The sequence below is a fragment of the Musa acuminata genome, chromosome BXJ3-11 (genome assembly GCF_036884655.1).
Source record: "Musa acuminata AAA Group cultivar baxijiao chromosome BXJ3-11, Cavendish_Baxijiao_AAA, whole genome shotgun sequence".
In the NCBI taxonomy this organism is placed as follows: domain Eukaryota; kingdom Viridiplantae; phylum Streptophyta; class Magnoliopsida; order Zingiberales; family Musaceae; genus Musa; species Musa acuminata.
Genome location: NC_088359.1, coordinates 5,852,826 through 5,876,745, shown reverse-complemented (window position 1 = coordinate 5,876,745; position 23,920 = coordinate 5,852,826). Strand labels below are relative to the sequence as shown.

General features: G+C 39.2%; 1 protein-coding gene and 1 pseudogene across 3 annotated transcripts; both read right to left on the bottom strand.

Annotated features, from left to right (window-relative positions):
* Nucleotides 1-334: 334 nt before the first annotated feature.
* Nucleotides 335-14,450, bottom strand: LOC135586284 (uncharacterized; annotated as a pseudogene).
* Nucleotides 14,451-15,030: 580 nt separating this feature from the next.
* On the bottom strand, nt 15,031-23,431 carry LOC135582233 (WD repeat-containing protein DWA2-like). Of its 3 annotated transcripts, none has more exons than XM_065172773.1 (14): nt 23,272-23,431; nt 23,113-23,196; nt 22,867-22,999; nt 22,144-22,255; nt 20,794-20,893; nt 19,278-19,405; nt 18,418-18,487; nt 16,609-16,697; nt 16,437-16,482; nt 16,176-16,249; nt 16,035-16,108; nt 15,906-15,964; nt 15,435-15,491; nt 15,031-15,353 (listed from the first exon to the last, which is right to left on the bottom strand). In XM_065172773.1, the coding sequence occupies exons 1-13, from the start codon at nt 23,317-23,319 to the stop codon at nt 15,453-15,455; spliced, it is 1,056 nt and encodes a 351-aa protein (XP_065028845.1). In that variant the 5' UTR covers nt 23,320-23,431; the 3' UTR covers nt 15,031-15,353; nt 15,435-15,452. The 3 variants fall into 3 exon arrangements, with proteins under 3 accessions (XP_065028845.1, XP_009382735.2, XP_065028844.1); XM_009384460.3 differs by having other exon boundaries at nt 15,451-15,491; XM_065172772.1 differs by having other exon boundaries at nt 15,286-15,491.
* Between the last annotated feature and the right edge of the window lie 489 nt (nt 23,432-23,920).

The window sequence follows — 23,920 nt, the reverse complement described above, 5'->3', positions numbered from 1 at the left end:
TCGCCTCACCCTTCTTTTACTCCTAACACCGACTTCGTGCTCATAAGAAAAGAAGATAAGAGAACGGTGCAGAGGAAATAGGGCATATGAGGATACAATATTGTTTTGCAAATAAATTTGGATGTAAAATATCCTTCCATAGATAATGTCTCTGCAGACTTTAGATCCAGCATTATTGCATGTCTCAAATTCATTTGCACTCCACCAGAATGAATGAAGAAAAAACCTGAAATGATCTGTCCTCAGTTCTTCAAGGATCCAAATCATGAAACCTCCCTAGTTCTCCTTCAAAAGTTAAGATAGACTATGCATTAGACTTTCAAATGCCTGCACATTGAAGTCAGACCTTGATTAATTCCAGTCAAAAGACTAGACAAATAATATATTCTATACTTGTCAATAAGATACACTAGAACTCTTTTTGAGTTGAGCTAACTTTGATGACATTGTTGCAACAAAAGAATTCAAGTAAAAGAATTGTTAACATTAATGTAACTCCTATTCCATATGAGATGCAGATCTAAAATCATTGTTTCTGTGCGCCGAAACTTCAATATGCCAACAAATATGGAGGCATCTCAGCCGCTACCAAGTGTACACACAACAATATGCCATGCAAATGTATTATTACCTCTGAGGTTTGGGATTGGCTACCATGGAATGTTACAAGGTTGGATTCTCTCAATTTACTGCATCTTCAGACATTCTTTCCAGGTGGTGCACCGAAGATTCTTTCCATGTCAAAGAAAACTTCAATATTGTGAATGCTATAGCCAACTACCATTAGCCAAAAAAGCAGATTGGCAAGTTCAGGAGCACTTGTTTCAGTCACCGAAGTCTGAGGAAGGGAAGAATGATCAGTAACTTGATTATGAACAAGACAAATGCAAAAACAAAATACTAAGTCTAACAAATAAAGAGATACTGCTAAGTTTATCATGAAGACGAAACCTTGAAACATCATTGAGAAATGTTACACAAAAGTTAGATCATCTGACTACCACATGCCACCCGCTGTCCACCATCCACCAGTGTAACTCCGTGCAGCCTGCTCCCCTCCTCTTTTTCTCTGACACCTCCACCCCTCTTCTTCTGTGCTACCTCCTCACCTTCTTCCCCTTCTCCCCAACCCCGCATCCCCTCTCTCCAAACTGGCCAAAATTGAAAATCTTGTCCCAACATCTCTAACAAATTAGGAACCTATGGAATCTTTTCATATTTGCAGCAATATGAAACTTTTAACTCATTTGCAAATTTACTTATGACAATGCCCAAGAAAAGATAACAAAGAACATCCATTCAAGAAACCATGCCTCTCTCCAGCAGCACTTGCACCGGGATTGACTACTAGTATGGTAAAATTCCACAAGGGCATATTACTAAAAATTTTCTGTTGCCTATATCCCAGCAGTCCGATCAATATGTCTACATAAGGATAGATAAACACGGGTTCTGTAGAGTGCAGGACATCTAAGGAAAAAGAAAGAAAAAAAATCCTCTTCTTCCCCTTTAGCAGTAACTGTTAAACTGAGGTCTTTATCTACTTATCTCCAACCTAAACATCTGATCTCATCCACTCTACAATATAGCTGTGGTATATGTTAGACTATCTACTTTCTTATTTAGAGTAATATTTAGAAAGTTATAGTCTTATAACAGGGATGCTTTTTGAGGATGTGAGATTAAATTTTTTACCCTTCAACTTCTATGATGGTATATGCCTGTTAAGTTTTTTTCTATTTAGAATTTTACGAGGCAAGGGATGAGAATCCATGAATAAAGACTACTATAAAGCTCTAAATCCATCAGATCAGATCAAATCAAATGATAACAAAGATTATAAATACTATCTCCTTTCAAATTTATAATCCTCATCTCTCATCTCTATTCTCTTACCCCTTGCTTGTTCTTCTCCTCTGTTCTCTCTCATATCTCTCATTAAAAGTATTCATCTTTCCTTGACAAAAAAAGACATCAAATCCTATCATTTGGCCAAATTATAAAGCAGTCAAGTGCCAAAAATGTCAACAGAAAACCAGTTATAACAATAGTTGCAGTAAGGTTTTTACATATGAGAACAAGATTAGTAGGAGAAAGTGTGTCCCTAATATCTATGCTCCTCATTCCCTTACAGAATACAATATTAATGAAATATCCTAAAGGTCTAGACGGTTGCACATAGTTTCACTAGACCCAGCAGAGGTGCAGATCATAATCATCTCCAGCTTAACCACTATCATTAACTTAATTATTTCAATGTGGTCGCTAAAGAAATTAACCAAATTTAGATACAATGATAGTACACCTTTCACTTTTCCCCCAATCCTTACTACTGGATATGTAAGTCGATATTATGGATGTAGCTGCTTTTTAATTAAAAAGAATTCTTTATCTCCCTACTATTAGAAAAACATATAATATCAGAGGTCAACAACAACTACCTTCACATTTTGTGAAGAGGAAAGGACACCTTGAGTCAAAAATACATTTTCTTGTCATTTCCAACAGAAAAAAAAAAGCACACCTTGACACTAATGTTCATGTGTTTCATTTTCTAATTTTAAATACTTCAGTCATCAACATGATACATATATAAGAAGGCTGCAAGCACAAAAGGTGGATAGGTAATCACCAATCAAAGTTAAACTTTCTTCAATGAAAATGGCAATTATCCCACCCCTTTGGTCTAGTAGGCATCACAGTAGCTGCCCAACCCAACAACAATACACCAAGCACACTTAATGTCACTTATGATACATATGATTCTTGAGAAATACAGATGCCAAATTCTTAATTAAAGTCAAATCTTCATTGTAGAAATTAGATCCATTAGTTGCACATTATGCAATTTTGAAGTAGACAAAATTAGTAGCATCAAGAAGGTAGTCCTACCTTGGGTTCATAGTTTCATTAAATATGAATGTCGACTTGTATCATTTAGGTTTTGCATAACAAAATTGTTAAGTTACATTGAAGCAGAGAACCTCAATGATGTTTTCCCCTTTAACCAACATAGCCAAAGTCATTCATTTGGCATCCTTCTTAAGAACATCAATTCTGCCAGAACCTATAGGCATTCTAGGAATCATAGAAAATATAAACAGTAATTGATTTCTATATCATACATTTAAGAATAATGTTCATTCTAAAAGTGCTTCGAAGAATTGAAAGCAATTAAACCTGACAACACCTTTTAAAGTCTGTCTCTCATGGCTCATCACAAAAAATAGTACTTTAGTAATAATTTTGGGAAGTCATGTCAATGAAATAAGATGGCATATCTGAAAATAACAAGGTGGTTTCTGGATCATACTTGTTAGTTTGTGAACCTTCCACTAAGCAATCTTCAAGAAAGTTGTTGAAAATTTCTATGGTGTTCACACTTCATCTCAATCTAAAATAGATAGGCTAACTAGAAACAAATGATCAATGCTTCATGTTGTAATATTCAGAAAGGTTCAACATGAGTTTTACTTGGACCAGGACAAGGACAGCATTACTGTATGAATGAAGTTGGTGCAACGTTTAACCAGACAAGGGAGCATCCAAAGAGGTAGCACCTTTATAAGATAGCTACATTGAAATTCGAAGGCCAAAGAACAAATTAAAAAAAAAAACACCATGATAGTTAGTATTCACTAAGACAAATTGTTCATTTCCAACTAAAGTTGATTTTCTCAAGTTAAATTACCATTAATTGCTCATATTGTAATTAAATGTATTATGTAATCGTTCATCACTATCATGGTTAGTAAGCAAGAAGCAGGCAAAGATGCTTGTTTCTTCTAAGCACATATGACAATGGCCTTAATCCATCAAGGTGAAACAGGATTTGTAAAGCAGACAGAAGAAAGTGAGCTTCAAACGCCTTAAAAGAGAAGTTATGTCCAGATTTTATAGACAAGTGTCTTCAATTACTATATCATTTTTGTCATTGATGCATCTACATGACACCTAGGTATATTGCTGGGCAGAGCTACACCATAATTTATGGCACATCTTAAGGTAATTACAAGCCAAAGTTAAGCTAGCTCATCTTCTGGAGTCCAGACCACAAATATTATACAACATAAAAATAGAAAAGATAGGCACTAAGATCCAAAATAGAACTCTGCTCCATGTAACTCTTATCGTTAATTTATGAACGCTAAAAGTACAGTCTTCATTAGGAAAAAAAGGTACCTTGATAAGATGCTTTTATGCAAGTTCACAAGCCCAATAAACTAAGCAATGAAAGATGAACTACCTTTAAATTCTGGGGCTCTAGGGTCTTTAGATATTCCAAAAGTTCATTATGTCCATTTAACAACTTCCTTGCTACTTGGCGATTCAGTTCCTCGATTTCTGCTTCAAGATATTCTATGTATTTCACTGCATCCATTTTTTCAGGGCCAGTGATCTTGTTCCACCTAATAACTTCTCCAGCCACCTTTTTCTGTGTCCCAAGTGCAAAATCTGGAACCTCCTACACCATTCACGAGGCAAATTATACAACATTTACAATCAAATGATCCTGTAAAAGAAAATAAACCTGGGCAGTAGATAGGAGATTAGGAATTGATCTGAACAATATAAACTTTTGAAAACACAATTCTCCATTTGCTACAACCATATCCCCTTTTTTCTTTCCAATTGCAGCCATTCTTCGAACAGCCGTTTATGGAAATTTACTAACAAAGCTATTTATGCCTCAATTGTCCAGTATCATATAACTTGTGACTAAATGTTTCCTATTTAATTTGTAATTCTGCATCAACTACCACAAAATTTAAAACACAAACAGAAAATTGCTTGCTTGAGGTCCAACCATCATCTGCAACTAGTTTGCAAAACAATAGCCCACAAGCAAACTAGCTATTACTTTTCTTGAAAAAAGCTTGATAAGCAAAGTGGTTATTTGTAGTAAATCACGTCAGATAGAAATTTTAAAATACCCTCACTACCATGTTCCTTTTACCATTAATATCAACATGAGCATCTAAGTTGCAATATGATGATAGTTAGATAAAACTGATTACAGAAATAAGTCAAGAGTGTCACATCTCATATGGACAGATAAAATAGTTTGTTTTGCCAAATTAAAAAAAAATGTCTCTAGTTCTTAAAAAAGATAATCATAAAAAAATTGAAGTTTCAAGTAGATATTATCACTAGTCACCAGAGGCATCAAAACCACACCCACCCCATCTTGATAGCAATGTCAGAGAGAACATACATTTTTTCTTCTGGATCAGGAAGGGCAATATGCTCCAGGCTTTGCTGCAATTCCAATCGGTATTGTGCATTCCCAAACATGTAACCAGTCATCATAACACTATACATGAGTTGTGCCAGGTTCTCCGCTACCTGATACCAGAACAAGGTACACATTAAAATCCACAAGAAAAAAACAAAGTCATGACTGCAGAGTACTATTGAGATTATAAATATAATACAAATGCCATACTATTCATGCACTCGTGTCTTTGACTCTTTGTTACCAAAATGGATAAAAGATATTACAACAGGTAACATCCCGTAGTAACTGTCATTGCAAAGAATTGATGTGGAAGTGTTCCAATCATATTTGTCACAGTTTGACGCAAGGCATCAACAACCTCAAGAGTAAAATTAGAAAAAAAATTAGTGTAACAATATGAGACCATGTAATATTTAATTTTCTTAAAATAAAGGGCCTATATGTAATTATAGATTTGTGAAGGAATAAAAGGTAAAACTATCATTTTTGACATGTTTATATGCTGTAACCAATTTACGCTCCATTTGTTATGTTGTTATTTTGAAATTAAAAATTTTATAAAATTATATGACAATAGATAATGATTGTTAATCATATTCTTATATGATTAACTTAAAATTTTGATATTAACCAATCGTTATTATATTTATTAAATACTGATAAATCTTATTTAATAATTTTTCATTATTATCCGAATTATAAACTTTCTATATTGGAATCGGTGTATTAAAGTATTGCATGATATGTGCCCACATGATTACCGATATATACTATGGACATTGATCCTTACTATTAAGCAAGTAGGTCAGTTCCCTTAAGAGATTTAGCAGACCATCAAACATTAAGCAAGTAGGTCAGTTCCCTTAAGAGATTTAGCAGACTATCAAACGTGACAGCTAATGGTCTCCCGCTCGAGATAGGGGAGACATGTCTCCACTTGTGGCTAAGAGGCGCCACTCCAATGAGAGTGTTGTATGGACCCTTTTCGTTGTTGTTGAAAAGCTATCCATCCCGAGAGTTCGGGTGTTCTAATGAGCCATCGATTAACATGTAATATGTTGGCACTTGATAATTATCAATGTTGCAAGTTATTATTATTTTATTATTTCTTAATGATTGACTGGTTTAATCCTTTGATTTATTATTCATTTAGTACACCGTTTGTCACTGTTCTTATATTTTATGCCTACTCAGCAATTCAATTGTTGCTGAGTTATGTTATTTTTTTAAATATTTCAGAGCCTTAAGTTCCTAAAGGATTTCAAGAAAATAAGGAGATACTCTGCTCTTACAAATAGATAGAATTTTGCTTTTTATGTATATAACAGAAACAATATAACCTTTTGATGTAATATATTTAATGTATACGACTGTCATACTGGTTTGTTGTCACAATCGGTGCATTTCTGGTGACAGATGCACTTGGGATGTGACACTTCAAATACGCATAAATTCTTATTTTAAATTCTGCTTATCATAAAAGTCGAAATGAAATAATAGGAACCAACCAAAATCTTTCAGAACAAGTTACACATGAATCTGATGGTTTCCTATTTTATCTTAAAAGAAATTTCATAGTTACAAAATATAGGATGAAAAGTTATCTGTTGTGGTGACCTTTTCATGAATAACTCCATAAAATATGGCTGAACATTTCTTACATATTCCAAAAGAATATCTCTCCTGTTCTTGCGCTGAGAATATTAAAAAACCAGAAATAAGCAAGCTACCCTTAAGTGTACATGTAATATATCCACATGATCACTCTCCGACATCATAATTAATACACCATCATATAAAGAAACATGTGTCTAACAGCATAGTCTCTGGATCAAGGTATACAATTTCGAATAATATCGCCCGATACGGGTGGTATGTACCGGTACACGGACCGTCCTGTCACGGACAAACTTCGAAACAGGATGTTTGATGTAATGCTTATGTATGTCCGTGTCTTTTGGTATGTTCATACCTTGTACAACATGTAGAGGGGCAGCCGAAGGCTTGATAGTCCCATTTTAATTGGGTTGGTAGCCTCTTTAGGCATGTAAATAAAAATTGTGTCATGTGGACACGTGCGAGGGATCTTCGATCTGTAATGGACCATTTTACCCTTTGTTGTGCAACTGTTCAGAGCTTGTAAAGTCTGTTTGTAATTTGCATTGTCTATGAAGTGTTTTTCGGAGATGTTTGCTTGTGGATCCCGATTGAGGCGTTCTCTATAACCCGTTCTCTCTTTTGTTGGTCCTAAGGGGCAATGGGAGGCTTCGGGGAGGCTGACCTTTGCGGACGGACACGCAAGAGTGCCGCACGACTTAGGCAAAACCAGCTAAGTCCGTGACAGATGGTATCAGAGCGGGACAAGCACTCATAAAAACACTTAGCATGCAAACGTGGGGGACCTAGCGGGGCTGCGTTGAGGGCAGTCAGCACACGCGCGACCATTTGGGGGAAAACGGGCATGGAGATGTAGGGAAAAGGAGTCGCTCGGAGGAGCGGGCATCTGAGATTGACATTCAGAGGAATGGCCAACCCTTCGCGCAAGAGGCACCACGAGAACAGATAAGCTTGGAAGAATGCGGAGCGCACAAAGGTTGGGATAGCTGAGTTTGAGCTACGGCTCAACGTTGACAACCATACTTGATGGTGCTCAAAGCAAGCGAGGCGCTTGGCAAAGGATGAGACCAGGCAAGGTGGAATAAGTTGCTCAGCGACCGAAAGAGTTGTGCAAAGCTCACAGAGGTGAGGGGAATTGCTAACTCAAAGAATTCGATACTCATGCATGGGCTTGTATGCGGACGATGGACTATTCGTGGCCATCCCAAGGCGACCGAAACTCGGCGTCATGGAGCATTGAAACTTTCTCTTCAGCATGTGAAGGATACGTCCATAGGAGGCTGAAGTGTGCAACGAGTTAAGCATGTTGCTAGGCCTTGAGGGGTGCAGCGGGGGCTGTATTGACGTGAAGTCGCAATCTAGCAAGTGCGTTTGCAGGAGGCAGAACAATGCACAGTTTGTTCAGCAGATCGGAGTAGTCCAAGGGGATGGTGGTCTCCGAAACGAAGAGAGATGTGGCTCCAACGGGACAGTTATCCAGGAGGGATAAGTCTCGGCTCTCCAGAGGGAGAATCATGTGAGACGGACCTCACATGTTGAGGAGGAGTACCTCAACAAACAACAACTCCACGAAGCTCAATAGACCGAGCAAGCAGCGAGGAGTTGTCGCATGATCTCGAGAGAATGCATTGGTGGATACATTGCGAGATCAAGTGGGGGAGCGACCCAAAGCAACACAAATGAAGGCACGCTTAGAGTCGATATGGAGATCGGACTCAAGGGAGGGCTGACCCGTGAATGGTGGGCGCGAGGGCCACCATCGACTCAATGCAAAAACGAGGAGCGGAGCAACTTGGGTGTAACTTGCCGAAGTACCCAAGCCGCATGAAGGGAGCCAGCAGAGAAGTTGGAACATGGAGCAGAGGCACAGTGCTTTCCTTAGACAGAGGTCAAAGACATGAACTCTTGCAGAGGTAAGAGTAGGATCATGTTGTTCCATGGGTCCTTCTTTCTGACGGAGTGGACTCATCTTGCATGGTGCCAAAGACGAAGGGAGCTTCTGGGCACATGCACATTATCTCGGAAAAGCATTTGATGGAGGAACTAAGGTGACTCAATTTGCGGAGGCGAAGTTGAGTTCAAAAGGCCTTAGCACGGGGCAAGAGGATGCAGAGACAGGCTCTTGAAGAATATGCCATAGTGTTGCCATTCAAGTTTCCATGAAGGAAGCGGTGCGCAACGGAAATTGTGCTGGTAGGGGCAGAGGCCCAGGATCCAGACAATGGTGCACAAATTACAATGAAGTTGGTGGACTTTGGGAGCTACTAGGCAACGGACTGTCCTAGAGCGGTGCTTCATCTAGGTGTGACCCAAGAGTGGGTGGATGAAGGTCGATTGCCAAAGGAGCGAACAGAATCGAAGGTGGAAGAGACCCTGCAATGTATTGGCAGAGGCCACACATGAATTCGATACTAATGCATGGGTTTGTATGCGGACGATGGAATGTTCACGACCATCCCAAGGCGACCGAAACTCGACACCATGGAGCATTGAAACTTTCTCTTCAGCATGTGAAGGATATCCGTAGGAGGCTGAAGTGTGCAACGAGTTCAGGATGTTGCTAGGCCTTGAGGGGTGCAGCAGGGGCTGTATTGACGTGGAGTCGCAATCTAGCAAGTGCGTTTGCAGGAGGCAGAACAATGCACAGTTTGTTCAGCAGATCGGAGTAGTCCAAGGAGATGGTGGTCTCCGAAACGAAGAGAGATGTTGCTCCAACGGGATAGTTATCCAGGAGGGATAAGTCCCGACTCTCCAGAGGGAGGAATACGTGGGACGGACCTCACAAGTTGAGAAGGAGTACCTCAACAAACAACAACTCCACGAAGCTCAATGGACTGAGCAAGCAGCAAGGAGTTGTTGCGTGATCTCGCCCGAGAGAATGCATTGGTGGATGCATTGCGAGATCAAGTGGGGGAGCGACCCAAAGCAACTTAAATGAAGGCACACTTGGAGTCGATATGGAGATCGGACTCAAGGGAGGGCTGACCCGTGGAATGGTGGGCGCGAGGGCCACCATCGACTCAATGCAAAAACGAGGAGCGGAGCAACTTGGGTGTAACTTGGTGAAGTACCCAAGCCGCATGAATGGAGCCAGCATAGAAGTTGGAACATGGAGCGGAGGCACAGTGCTTTCCTTAGACATGAACTCTTGCAGAGGCAAGAGTAGAATCATGTTGTTCCATGGGTCCTTCATTCTGACGGAGTGGACTCATCTTGCATGGTGCCAAAGACGAAAGGAGCTTCTGAGCACATGCAACTTATCTCGGAGAAGCATTTGATGGAGGAACTAAGGCGACTCAATTTGCGGAGGTGAAATTGGGTTCAGAAGGCCTTAGCACGGGGCAAGAGGACTCAGAGGTGGGTACTCTTGAAGAATATGTCATAGTGTTGCCATTCAAGTTGCCATGAAGGAAGTGGTGCGCAGCGGAGATTGTGCTGGTAGGGGCAGAGGCCCAGGATCCAGACAATGGTGCAAAAATTACAGTGAAGTCGGTGGACTTCGGGAGCTACTAGGCGACGGACTATCCTAGAGCGGTGCTTCATCTAGGTGTGGCCCAAGAGTGGGTGGATGAAGGTCGATTGCCAAAGGAGCGAACAAAATCGAAGGTGGAAGAGACCCTGCGATGTATTGGCAGAGGCCACACATGGAGGGTTCACAATTCGAGTTCATCCACAAGGATCAGAATGCAATAGAGATGTCACCAGGAGGCGACATGGTGCAGCGGATCGTGGTGGAACAGTTCGTGGCAATGCGATACACACGACATAGTCCCGTGAGGGACTAGATCATATGGAGGTATGATCGGGAGCTACTGGAAGCTCCACTTCGGTGAACAACACGACGGCAAGAAGGGCTATGGATTCAAGGAGTGAAGGTCATGGTACCGCAGAGGCGGGTCTTTCGTGCGTGCATCGAATTTTGCATCGGATGAAAACCTTGGTCATCAGCATATGGGGGCTGGGTTCCACCAAGGGAAAAGTTTGAATGCAAGTACCAGTGAGTCCCATGGGAGGGACTTGATCATGGAGAGGTATGATCGAAGCAGCTGGAGAGTTGGACTGCTCCAAAGCTCATATTCGCTTAAGGGAGCCCGGCAAGTCAGAGGACAAGGTCGAGTAAGCGAACGTTGCTACCAAGGAAGCTAAGGAGAACAGAATCGGTGCAAACCCTACAACGTGATGGCAGAGGCCATGCATGGGAGTTGCAATCTGTCTTTCCATCGACCAAACAGACTGCTTGGAGAACACAGAGGTGTTGAAGCAGACGGTCGAAAGGGGCGAGGAAGCGACGACGAGTCCAGAGGGATTTAGCTACCCAAAATCAAGCATCAGTTAGAATGGAGATGGACTCAGAGGAGTGCCACGGAGACATATCTACTGATCGTGAAGAAAAGGGATGCAGATGCGAGGCGACAGATAGTAGTGCCATGGGCATGGCAGCGCCATGGTACCGCAGAGGCGGGACTTCCGTGAAAGTCATTGATCCCTTGCGCTCATGGAGGAAGAGCGCTTGGTCGTGAAAGGGGCCGAGGAGGTGGAGCATGCAGAGGCAATCTCCAAGTACCGAGACAAGGCGGAAGGGCAGAGGCCGAGGATCGTAAGACCGGTGTCAATGAGCTTCTCATCAAGATAGCCGAAAGTGAAGGACTTCGGGTCATGCAAGAGGGCATAACCAAGGAACGAAGCAGGCAGTACGCGGTGCTGTACCTTTGCTACTCAGTGGAGTAGGCGACAGGGTTGATGGAGAAGACGGTACAATCCCAGAGGCGACCAAACCTATGAGAGAATTATTCCAAGTTGGGGTGAAAACTTCTTGCATTCCAGAAGTTCGATGGCATTGAGAAGGTAAATCACAGTAACTAACTCAACGCAAGGAGTGCAAACACTTCAAGTGCTTTAGAAGTGTGAGCAAAGAGCAGGCGAAGGCCAGTAACCAGCTCGATGCATGGAGTACAACCTCGAGGAGGCGGGCGAAGTCAAGTAACCTTTGTCTTCTCAACTCTTAAGAGAATAGGCGAAACCGAGTACCCCAATTCTCTTATCTATCCAGCAGAGGAGCTCTGCATATGTTCAAAGACCTTTCAAAGATAATGAAAGACAATAATTGTCAAATCCTCACCAACGGTGATCAGTGCTACTGAGAGTAGATTGTCCGCTTCATTTCTCAACGAAATACCAATCGAAAGCGGAAGTGATGCGAACCTACTTGGATGTGACAACTAAGTGAAAGAAGAGTCAATGAGCAAATTTTGTGGAGGAAGGCCCAAAACTTCAAAAGTTTGCGAGATGATGCTCGTTAAAGCTCCAACAAGCATCCACCCAGTTCAAGCAGCATGTGGAATTTGAGAGACTGGCGCAGTAAGGATGGTCTTTTCCTTCATCTGGGAGATCCGCAGGAATCAACAAGGATCAACACAACTCAGCCAACCCCACACCAGAGTCAGAGTCATTGGTGAGTTGAAGCAGCATAGCAGATCAAAGGTTCGACTACTCAAAAACAGCAGCGGAGAGCAGCTGGGAGCCAAGAGGCGTATTGCAGATGGAGCGGAAGATTGAAGACTCAGCAAAAGGCGACGAGTTGCAGTGTTCATAAAGGCTTCGACGAGGACGTCGAAGGAATAAGTGGGGGAGAATGTCACGGACAAATTTCGAAACAGGATGTTTGATGTAATGCTTATGTATGTCCGTGTCTTTTGGTATGTTCATGCCTTGTACAGTATGTAGAGGGATGGCCGAAGGCTTAATAGTCCCATTTTAGTTGGATTGGTGGCCTCTTTAGGTTTATAAATAAAGGTTGTGTCATGTGGACACGTGCGAGAGATTTTCGATCTGTAATGGACCATTTTACCTTTTGTTGTGCAACTGTTCAGAGCTTGTAAAGTCTGTTTGTAATTTGCATTGTCTATGAAGTGTTTTTCGAAGATGTTTGCTTGTGGATCCCGATTGAGGCGTTCTCTCTAACCCGTTCTCTCTTTTGTTGGTCCTACGGGACAATGGGAGGCTTCGGGGAGGCTGACCTTTGCGGACGGACACGCAAGGGTGCCGCACGACTTAGACAAAACCAGCTAAGTCCGTGACAGAACGGTATACCACTCGGTATACAGTTTCGTACCGTACCGAGCGAACGTCGAAACTCTGGTATGGTACGAAATTGCATACCTTGTTCTGGATAGCACATATATAGCTCTAAAAAATCTCGTGGATTTTCAGAATATTTAGACAAACATAAAACTAACAACTACAAAAAGAAGAAAATTTTAGATGGAACAGTTTGTAGTATGTTGCTGCAAAACAACACCGCAGAAGACAAGCTGATAGACAAAAATCAGATCACCCAAGTTTGGTTGACCAAAAGACTAAACCAATATACATTCCATGGACATAGCGCCTAAAAAGCTGGTGAATGGTTTCAAAAAGAAAGGATCCAGAGAACTCTTTTGAATTTCCAAAAGAATATGATGAAAAATTAAGCTCCCCTACTTTTCCTTAAATCTGAAATGCGATTCTCCAAATTTTCTTGTTTCCTCACCAAACAAAGATGGGGGAATTTGATTTTCCAAATGATAACAGTTCTCCATGAAGTTCTGATAGGGGTGTTTAAACTAGTTCAAACCAAACCGTTAAACGTCAAACCGAACAATTTTTTTGGTTCGGTTGGTTAAAGTAAGATAGTCCGAACCGGAACCAATTCAGATCATCCTAACCGAACCAAGTCAAAACCGATTAATCCGATTCGTTTAACTGATTTATAATTTAAGTAATTCAAAAATATATATTGTTTTAAATGAACCGATTCAGTCCAATTGAACCGAACCGGAATATTGGTCCAATTGAACGACACAATAATATCTATGAAATTGAGCCCACATTATTTTTAAATTTGGGCATTTGGATCGGCTTGATTAATCGGTTTGAACCGATTAAAGGCTGAGGGCAATGAAGTTAATCAGATTGATATCTTTTAAATTAAAATCGATTTGAACCAATTAACGAAACTAAAGAAGGGTATCCTCAAACTGCAACCATTTTTAGCCTTCAAAATCGAACCATTGGTAAATCAATTCAGACAGAACCAATTTTGAACCAGTTTGATTCAGACTCGATTAGGTTCAGTTCGGTTTTCCAATTCAATTTGAATACCCCTACGCTCAGGTACAAAACATATCGTAAATTAAAACTTTCTTTATTAATCAAACATGCCCAAAAATCTTGAAGTGTACACACATCGACAGCACAAGTACCTCCAAGATAACAACCAACAGAAATGTTAATCTACCTAGGGAAAACTCCTGATCCCCATCACGAATAGTACAAGAGTCACCTCAAGAATCAAAAGTTTCCGATTCATAAACAAAGAGTTCGACCAAAAGGCGAGAAGAAGCAAAAGAAAGGTACCAGATTGCCATTCTGGGGCTTGGGATTACCGTCGGAAGCAACGGTATCGGAATCTTGGGTCCGCACGAGGCATCTGCTCCTCCGCCGCGGGGAATTGCGAGGGAGAGCGGAAGAAGAGGGGGAGGCGAGAGAGAGGAGAAGAGGCGGGGCGAAGCGAGGCAGAGGCGGCGAGAAGCTTCGACGCAAGGAGGGAAGACATGAGCACTCCCATGCTCGCTCACCCCTCTCACGGTACCAACAAGGTGCTCACTCTTTTACCTCAAGGGGAGAGAGAGTGAGAGGGAGACGATTCGACCGGCTGTTATATTAACTTGGGTCCCACGAGACGACGAGATAGCTGGATCGACGATTTGACGGTTGAGATGGAACCTGAAATCCCTCGGAGGAAGATTCGAAGTCGAGTTCAATCGAAATGACGCACCACGTGCATTGCACTTGAGAACCGTCTTGGCTTCCCTCATAGGGAGAACAAGACGAGTTTGCTGGTAAGAAGAAGTAGCGTTTCTGTGCGGTGCTACTTAATATTTATCTGGCTGATTTGTTTTTTTGACTACTTGATCTAATCGTCCATCTTACAGATAACAGAGGTGAACGAAATGAAAGTTTATGAAGTTATAGTTTTCTACGGTCAACTCTTCAAATTCCCTTATTTTCTTAAACTATATACATATCAAGATTATGACATTTCAAAAGATCATCTAATAATGAAACAAATGGCAAAGTAGACATGATGACCCAATTGTTTCAAGGACATAACCACAAAGATAAACCCAACTGCAGAAAGAACAGATTTATGCATTCCATCTACCATTACGATCAGAAATCTCTCTTATTTTTGCAAAACAATCCTTGGTCTAATGGAAAATCCGAATCATCCAATTCTCTATAACACAATCATTCCTCGAGCTATTGCACTAACCGATGTCATGTCTGAATTAAGGAGAACATTTGTAAGTGCAATTATGCTATTATATGAAGGAACTGATACCGTCAAATCTAAGACTTGCAGGATGGAAAATAAGGAACTCCAGTTGTAAAAAAAACTGTAAAGAGGTCCAAATATAGAAATGGAACTGTTGATCGAGCATAAGCTTCATGTGCCCTGCAGAAAGCATGATCCGACATGGTTTAGGTACACTTTCTGCTAAAATCTTTTCGAGGATATATGATGTGGTTTGCTTACTGGATAAGATCACAACCTTCACTTTCTAATATACGACTTCACCGATTCGACTACCACCTGTATTAAGAACAGCAAATATTAGGTTATAGTACTACAAAAAAAAACAAAAAGAAATGTCCTAAATATTCCAAGAATATAATCCAGCATGTTGCAATTCTTGCAGGAGACTAAAGAATTCAGGAATTTAAGATGTGAAATGCAATTGAAGGTTAGATATACATGTATACTCAATTAAGATACCATATGGTTCAAAAAGAAAAAGAAAAGCAATAACACCATGTGGCTCTTTTAGTAACTTTCAGCTGGCTACTGTAATTCAACTTTTACTCGCACCAATAGATTGGCGTGGTGTAAAAGCGCAAGCAGTTAAATCAAGATGAGCTTATATGCATTATACAGTCTGATTTCTATATTCACACCCCATAAATATATTAAGAGAATCATCATCAGGTTGTTGAATAGATTTCCTACCCTGCCATCATATGACAATGATGCAAATACTGAAGGTTCCCGGGTGCTCCATGCAAGACCTACCAAATTTGAAGTTTGTCAGTCAGGATTCCATTTTTTTAATTTAATAATGACAAAATCCTAAATTACCGTATACACTATCTTCATAGTCGGTGTACGAGTTGAGGAGTGAATCTTTTGGTCGCTTTGGTGAGTCAACAGGACTGAGAAAAAAAGATATATAATGAATGACAACCAATTATATAAGATCTTCTTAAAAAACATATGTACCTTTCTGATATTGAATCATCAGCACCAGGAGGATGAGCCAACCACAAGTTGACAGTTGAATCTGTGCCAGCACTCTGTAAGAAACTATTGTCATAAGTGACATAGAAAGAGATTGCACAAGCACAAAAACTGTAAATCAATGTGATATCATGGGCACATAGCACGTGCACTGAAAATAGAGTCATCAATGATGCAGATGTACAAATCCTTGTATCTGCTAACAAGTAAGAGAGAGAGAGAGAGAGAGAGAGAGAGAGAGACCAAAATCAGCTCGTTGTACTCAGGATTGTGTCTGATGACCCACGTCCTGCCAGAATGAGCAAGTGAACTTTTGGGTAAGCAATACTTTCAACCAGAACAGTCCAAGATGAGAAGCTCCCTCACAGCATAAATAATTTAGGATAACAACAATGAAACTAAATATGATAAGTACCAATGTGCATGCCCAGGGAGTTCTTTCACAGGAAACTTAGGTCTTCTAAGGTCCCATAATCGGATCCCAGATACATCTTCTGCAGTGACCTGGAATGTTCACAAGGATGCCACATTAAGAAAAGGTATACATGTGGCAACCAGAAAGAAATTCAATTATATTTGTAATAACTGTGAAAATTTATAACCACATATCTGAAATATAATAAACCAGAAACAAAACATTAACCCTAGCTACTCAAGTTATAACTATAATCGTTAATCCCTGTCACACATGCCAGACCAGTTTCCTGGTTCTCATTGGCAACTAGCCCTGTTGAGTGTTACCATGATGAAATGTTGGACAATGCTATTTAAGAAATGAATTAGAATATAAAAAAATAAATAGGAATATCATCTGTTCCTGGATAGAAAAATATTGAAAATTCAGCAACTCATAGATTAAAAAGGTTCACACTAGAGTAAATAAACTATTAGTTTACGTCATAGGATATAATAAATTACTTTTGATCCAGAACGATATTTGCTTTCGCTATTTGTTAAATATATAGACATCAGTTGTCATGATCAACCAGCTCAAAATATATGTCGTCAAAGGAAAAACAGTTAGTATGAGAACTGCTATGGATGGCACACATTCAACAGCAAGATGTCCATACATGCTTAAAACTTTATTGGTAAGTGATGGAAAGGCTGTTGAATTGCTTAAGTTAAAACCAGGGAGCACATGTGAGGCTTGCAGATAACAGATACTACAGGATAAACAGATCTATAAAAGGACACTAAAGCATGAAATGCAGTTCAAATTCAAGTTTAAATTACAAGAATGGGAAATGTGGAACTCATAATAACTCCACCAAGTAGACCTAGATGTAAATTTCCACACAAGCATAAGTTCTTCTGATGAAATTCTGTAAAAATAATTGTAGAATATATACAAACTTAAGACATGACAATACTGGCTTCCATCTCAATCTTTTTCACCAAGACTCCAATAAGAAATTTTCCAAATACCTAAATAGTAATCTTATATTTTTTTATATCATCAAGGTTCATTTCATCAAGAATACATGCAGCAAATGCTCAGGACAGACTCAATAAAACATCAACATTAGTTCATGAAAAAGTGAGCAATATAAGCAGGTTAGGCTGGCCCATTCAACCAGCATCCAGCAAGGCATCACACAAGAAAATATGGGTTAACCTTCACTACCAAAGTTGCAGTAGCTTTGGTCAGGTCAGCTATATCATTTTACAAGAAGATTGACAAGTTGGATAGGACCTGTTTTTCCTCTTCACAAAACTAGCTAAGATGGTCCACGAGGTGATCTAATAAGACCAGCTTGAGCTGATAATGGCCCATCCATTTGCAAACCTACTTCAAGGGCACAATAGTGATCTTAGAGGGAAAGATACAGAATTGGTGGGTGCTAATCAACACGTAACAGGATGAAGTCACAAAATTGCTATACAACCATAAAAAGGATCCTCGGTTAAATATTGTTTGTTGCAAAATTATTCTATACAGGATGAAGTCACAAAATTGCAGAATCGGTGGGTGCTAATCAACATTTAACAGGATGAAGTCACAAAATTGCTATACAACCATAAAAAAGGTCCTCAGTTAAAAATTGCTATACAACCATAGAAAAAGATACAGACTGGCATTTTACCAAGAATGAAAAAGGTCATCGGTTAAATATTGTCTCACAAAATATTACCAAGAAATCTACATTCTCAACTATTTATAAACGAGAAAAAATATTTTTAACTTGCATGGCTAGAAAATCTAACTGATAACTGCACTAACAAGTAAATGCTGCTTTTTAGGATTGTACTCAACATCCCTAGCATGTGCTTGCTCAATTGAAGAAGTCTTCCTGGAAAAGTCATACACATGGATATGTCAGCCTAAAAGCGAATTCATTTCAATAAAAATAACCGCATGATAGATTATAAACATGCACAATACTAGACACAAACCACAGAGAATTGAGAAGACTATCAAATGAGAAGAAAATGGTCCATGAGTTTGTAAAAGAAAAACCATAACCAGACATAAAAATATCATTAGAGCAGTTTTATCCATGTAAACATATTTTATATTGGCACAAGCACCAGCAGAATATAGCATGGTCAGCATATATGCATATAAGCCACCAGCTGTGTGGGCATTGTATGTCAAAAGAATTAAAAATAAATGTGCATGGAAACCATCACAAGCACAAAGTTAGTGTTTTACCTCAAGAGACTCATAAGAGGGCCAAACAACATAGATTGATTTGAATGGTTAGGTAAGCTCTTAAAGACATCGATTGCATTACCTTTTTACAAAATCAGTCTAGACTGACATGCATAAATGAAGAAAATTTTGATTGGCATTATCCTAAAATACTAAATTTTTTGTATAATGTTTTTTGACTTGGTACTTATTATTCACATCCTACCTGGAAATTAAGTAACAAATATCAACAGATCAAGCCAACCAGAAAGCATCGAAAAGGAAAATGGCTGCAGGAAAAGTGCTAGAGTGTAGTGTATAAATCACCTACAAAGGCTAACTAGAATGTGCCTCGAGATCTCACTAAGGTTTCTCTTTGGACTATATACTGCTCTGTAAAGAATGACTTGCATGAAATACTAAATTAACGAATTGAGAAATCAGCATACTTCATTGTTCGAAGATCCCAGAATTCTAGTGATGAGTCACATATACCAGCAACAGCATTTCGATCATGAGGGTCCCATGCTCCACCTGATAGGTTATGAAGCATGCCAACAGATTCTTGTGATATCACCTACATTTTCCAATGTGTAAGAATAAACACAGGCAAAGAAAGCATCAAGTCAGACGCAGACATTCTTATTAAAATATGAAATCCTATTAATCGATACCCATTTTGCTTCTATATTTCATGATATTGGAAGGTAAGCTTAACATAGAAAAGATATATTGTAAGGTAAGCTTAACCAACAAAATTAAGGAAAAGCTGATGCTTATGATATTAAAAATGCACTTCAAGCTATTGATAACTATGAGAAAAGCTATGCATCAAGGAATATGTAACATATGTTGTTTGTCTAAAATTCTAAAAAGTCTTCTGTCTTCAACATTATGCATTTAGAGAGCTTACCGAAAAAACTACAAAAATAAAATGTACAAAATAAGTTATCAATGGTCGTAAAGAATCCTAAAGGTATAAAAACTAACAAGTAATTTGAAATTACATAAAATTTAAATAGTGCTAATTATGCATATTAAGTAAGAAGAAAGCTGAACTCACACGAATGTAGGGTAGACAAAGCCAGCCAGCACAAAGCGTGCATCAGAAAGTAGCCATAGGCGCAACAAATAGTAAGTACATGTTTGTAGGATCAACTGATCCTGATCTTGATCCAATAAGGAAAAGAGGGATCAGAATGAGTGAAATTCAATCTTGAAAGCATCAAATTTGTAAATGAGTACTTGACAACTTAATGATCTGTACTTTTTCCCCTTCTCTTCCTGCCGCAGCAGTTCAAATGCTAGGGAATTGTGCCTTTGACAGTTTCATATCATAATCCCCACATATTTCCACATCTAAATTGCTAGATCGTGATTTAGAATCAGAAACACCAAGCATTGATGTTGCTTTCAGCTACTAAGATCTAGCTGACTTCAGTGCATAATGTTTCCGACAGCAGAATTACGAGAGATGCTAGTATTACTAGATCTTACCCCCACACAAACAAAATGCTTGCCACAAACATGAAAATTTTTTATAAGCCAAGAAATAGGATGCTCAGTAATCGCTAAACCTTAAATCAAACCCTAGATGATGAGACAATAGCCATTGCGTGATTACAAAGGATTTCAAAGGAACCACCGTCATTAAGTGAACAAAATCTGACATGAAAATCAAAATTAAGGAAACATAATGCTCCATATGATAAATTGGTAAAAACCAAATTGGATAATACCTTATACATCAACATCTAATTTAACACATAAATAGTAAAGCATTAGGAATTTTAAGATAATACTACTTTCAAACTTAACAAATTGAAATAAACCAGAGAAACAAACTAGTAATATGAATGTTCAAAAAACCAGGGGAATTATATTGCAATTTTATTTTTAATGTAACAACAGCTATGTCCACGAGATTATAACTTGAATAAAATCAAAGTCATTTGAGGAGTTTACCTTGGCCATCTTGTTTGACGCATCTATGCTCCAAAGAAAAAGATTTCCCTCGTCAATGCTAATTAGTTTATCATACTTCCCCGACGGCCACCAAAGAACACTGTCACAAGCATCTTGTTGATAACTTATGATAAAATCATATTACCAAGACCCATTTTATTTTAAATCAACAATGAGAAGAATTTAAAGGCATCAATAGCTAGGAGGGTAGAACCAAGGACCAAATGTCTCCTATGTATCCTACCATGTCAAAACCAACAAGCTTAAATTAGACCAATAATTTTTAATTTTGTGGCCCCAACAGACCGTAAAGCTTACCAACAAGTCAAGATAGGGCACAGTTGGAACCAAGTTGGTTTCTTTTAATTTTACAGGAATATAGTTCTATGCATCACCAGCCCAAAGATGTGTTGTTCAATTTGGCACCATACGGGCCTAGGCATCTAAATGGAAGATCAACTCTATTTTCCTTTGCCTGATTAAAATCAAACATCAGGATAGCATTGCTCCTTCAGAACCTAGATGTCTTTAACACAAAAGGACATAATCAATCAATATATGTCGAAACCTCAAACAAGGAAGAATTAGTTTCAAATATTAGTAACGACAAATATTTTGAAGCCAAAAATATATGCTGTGTGCAGCAAGGAAGCAAGAATTTCTTGTTTCTCCTTTTCTAATTCATAACAACAAATCAAACTTCTTCCGGCATCTGGTTTTCCATTTGGAACATTTCAATTAACGAAGCAACAGTCAAAACTAGAGTTGTCTAAGCAATTCTCCTTTATCATACTCCATTATGTGAGAGGGTCATCAGAAATGTATTAAAGTACTAAGGTACCGGAATTAGATGGATAGCTGTAAAATATGTTCACCTTGATAATTGAAGCAAAAAAATCAGCATAAGGATCATATTAGTTTAAAATTAGATTAACTAAAGCAAAACCAAGTAACAAGTTCTCAATAGAGGAGAAAGTTCTTTCAATCAATTTCATAATGTTGCACATGAGTCTCAAATCGAAATCTTTGAAACGATAAAATCATCCATTAAGTCTATCCCAGCTTTTTTAGTAAAGCTAGCAAGACATAATCCCTACTACTACACTTTCTCCAGATGTGAGGTAGTCTATCTCTTCAATCTAACAAACATAGACACAAAGACCCAAAAATCCAAAGCATAAGTTAAGCCCATGATCTTTATTATGTTCCTGAATGTGTTTGTTCTTTTATTGTTTGCATGACTTTATAAGGTAGGATCCAAACAATGATGAGAGCAAATGAAACCACTACTTTCAGAGAAAGCAGATGTATGAACTGCAAAGACTATGAAACAAAGACAAATGAACTTACCATTTAATCTTGAAAGAATGCTCATTGAGGGAGACAAGTTGTTCTAGTTGCGGGGCATTCGACTGACCATTGAGCTCAGGAATTTGCCAAACTGATGCTCCATATGTTTCACCTTCACTCAAATTAAAAACTTATTAGTTTTTCCATAAATAAAGCTGCATTGATTTCTTATATGCCTATAACTTTTACAGCACTTTGCTTATAACTATATGATTAAAATATAGGAGAAGCTGATGCAACTTTTTGAGATGCCGACAGAGACAAATGCCGACAATACTACTTTCCATGTTTTCCCAATAGATATTTCTTCAAAAAAACGACATGCAATCACCCCTTAATTTAATTTACTAGTGCAATGTATGAGTTAGAGTCACATCACTGGAAGAGGCTGCAAATTTATCCTTCTACTTTCTTTCAGACAAGAATGATTGAATTTCCGCCATTCATGCACATCATTTTCCTCTTACTTCTCATGAGTACCCAACCAAAAGAATGCAATCAATACACTTTGTGCTGTACCTCACATATCTAAACAGTGAACCACATCAAGGCAAAAGATCCAATACTGTCATTGGAGAGGAAAATGAATCTCCACAACAAAACCCACATCAAATTACATGAATCCGGCAATATCACCTAGTAATTACACAGTTCTCAAGAACACACTGCCGCACATCTACTTCCAGATCAAGTTACTACGAGTGCAATGGATCGATTGCTCACCGAAAGTAAACACCGTGGAGAAGATTCTGGGGTTAAAGGGGCAAGATTTGAGGTCCCAGATCTCGTTTGGGTGGTAGAAGAGCCCCTCGCAGACGAGCTCCGATCCCGGCGGCGACAGCCGGATCAGATGTACCTGACAAGACGAACTACAAACAAATCATAAAGGAACGTGAAGATCGACGAGGAGGGCGAGGGGAGTATAGAGCGAGAGCGGAAGGGAGTTGAATGATCGGGAGGAGGAGCGACCTCGTTCTCTTCTTTGAGACTGAGGGTTCCGGCGAGGAAACTGGTGTGGTCGGTGTCGGCCTTGACGTCGGCGATGCATCTCGCCTGGATAAGACAGAGGAGCGATTTCTAAACAAGAATCGAATTGGGTGAACGTAGTTAGTTCTAATCGGTGCTCACCTGGTATTTGAGGCCGCCGTAGACGATGCCGGTGGACGCTCCCCGCATTGTCCCCCGGCGACAGAGGAAGACGGCGGTTAGCTGCTGGTTATGTAAGACGACGGAGCGCTTCACCGTCTGCGTGAGGGGGTAAGAGCTGGGGATTCTTCTTCCTCTAGAGGTTGGACTTTGGTCTTACATCGAAGCGTAAAGCCGGATGGACGGTTGTGATCGATGGAGAACGGAGCAGATCTTGATCCAAAGTAAATCCAACGGCGAAGGTGTGCCACACAGTGGAAGAGACGGTGTGGGATTAGCCACGAGACCCCCCCTGCCCTTGCAGAGGATCCTAACCGTCGGTGCGTATGAAACCTGATGACGTAACAAACACCAAAAAATATAAATAAAAAGATAAAATTGTATAGCATATAAGCGATTTTCTTGAAAAATACCCATTTTTTAGATATTTTACAATTGATATCCTAATTTTATTTGTTTAAATAATCCCTTATTTTAAAAATATATAAATTACATCTCAATTTTGTTTTCATTTGTTACAATGTTTTTATTTATTACAATGTTCTGATTACCATAATAAAAATATTATAAGACCTACTTGAAAACATTATAAATGATATAAATAAACTCATAATCTTAATCAAATTAACTA

Bases quoted from the DNA above. Each gene is read 5' to 3' on its own strand.
- LOC135582233 (XM_065172773.1), bottom strand. From the start codon at position 23,319: ATGCGGGGAGCGTCCACCGGCATCGTCTACGGCGGCCTCAAATACCAG. The intron at 23,197-23,271 runs GTGAGCACCGAT...TGTCTTATCCAG, and splicing joins ACGGCGGCCTCAAATACCAG to GCGAGATGCATCGCCGACGT. The intron at 16,250-16,436 runs GTCTCTCTCTCT...AGTTTCTTACAG, and splicing joins AGTACAACGAGCTGATTTTG to AGTGCTGGCACAGATTCAAC.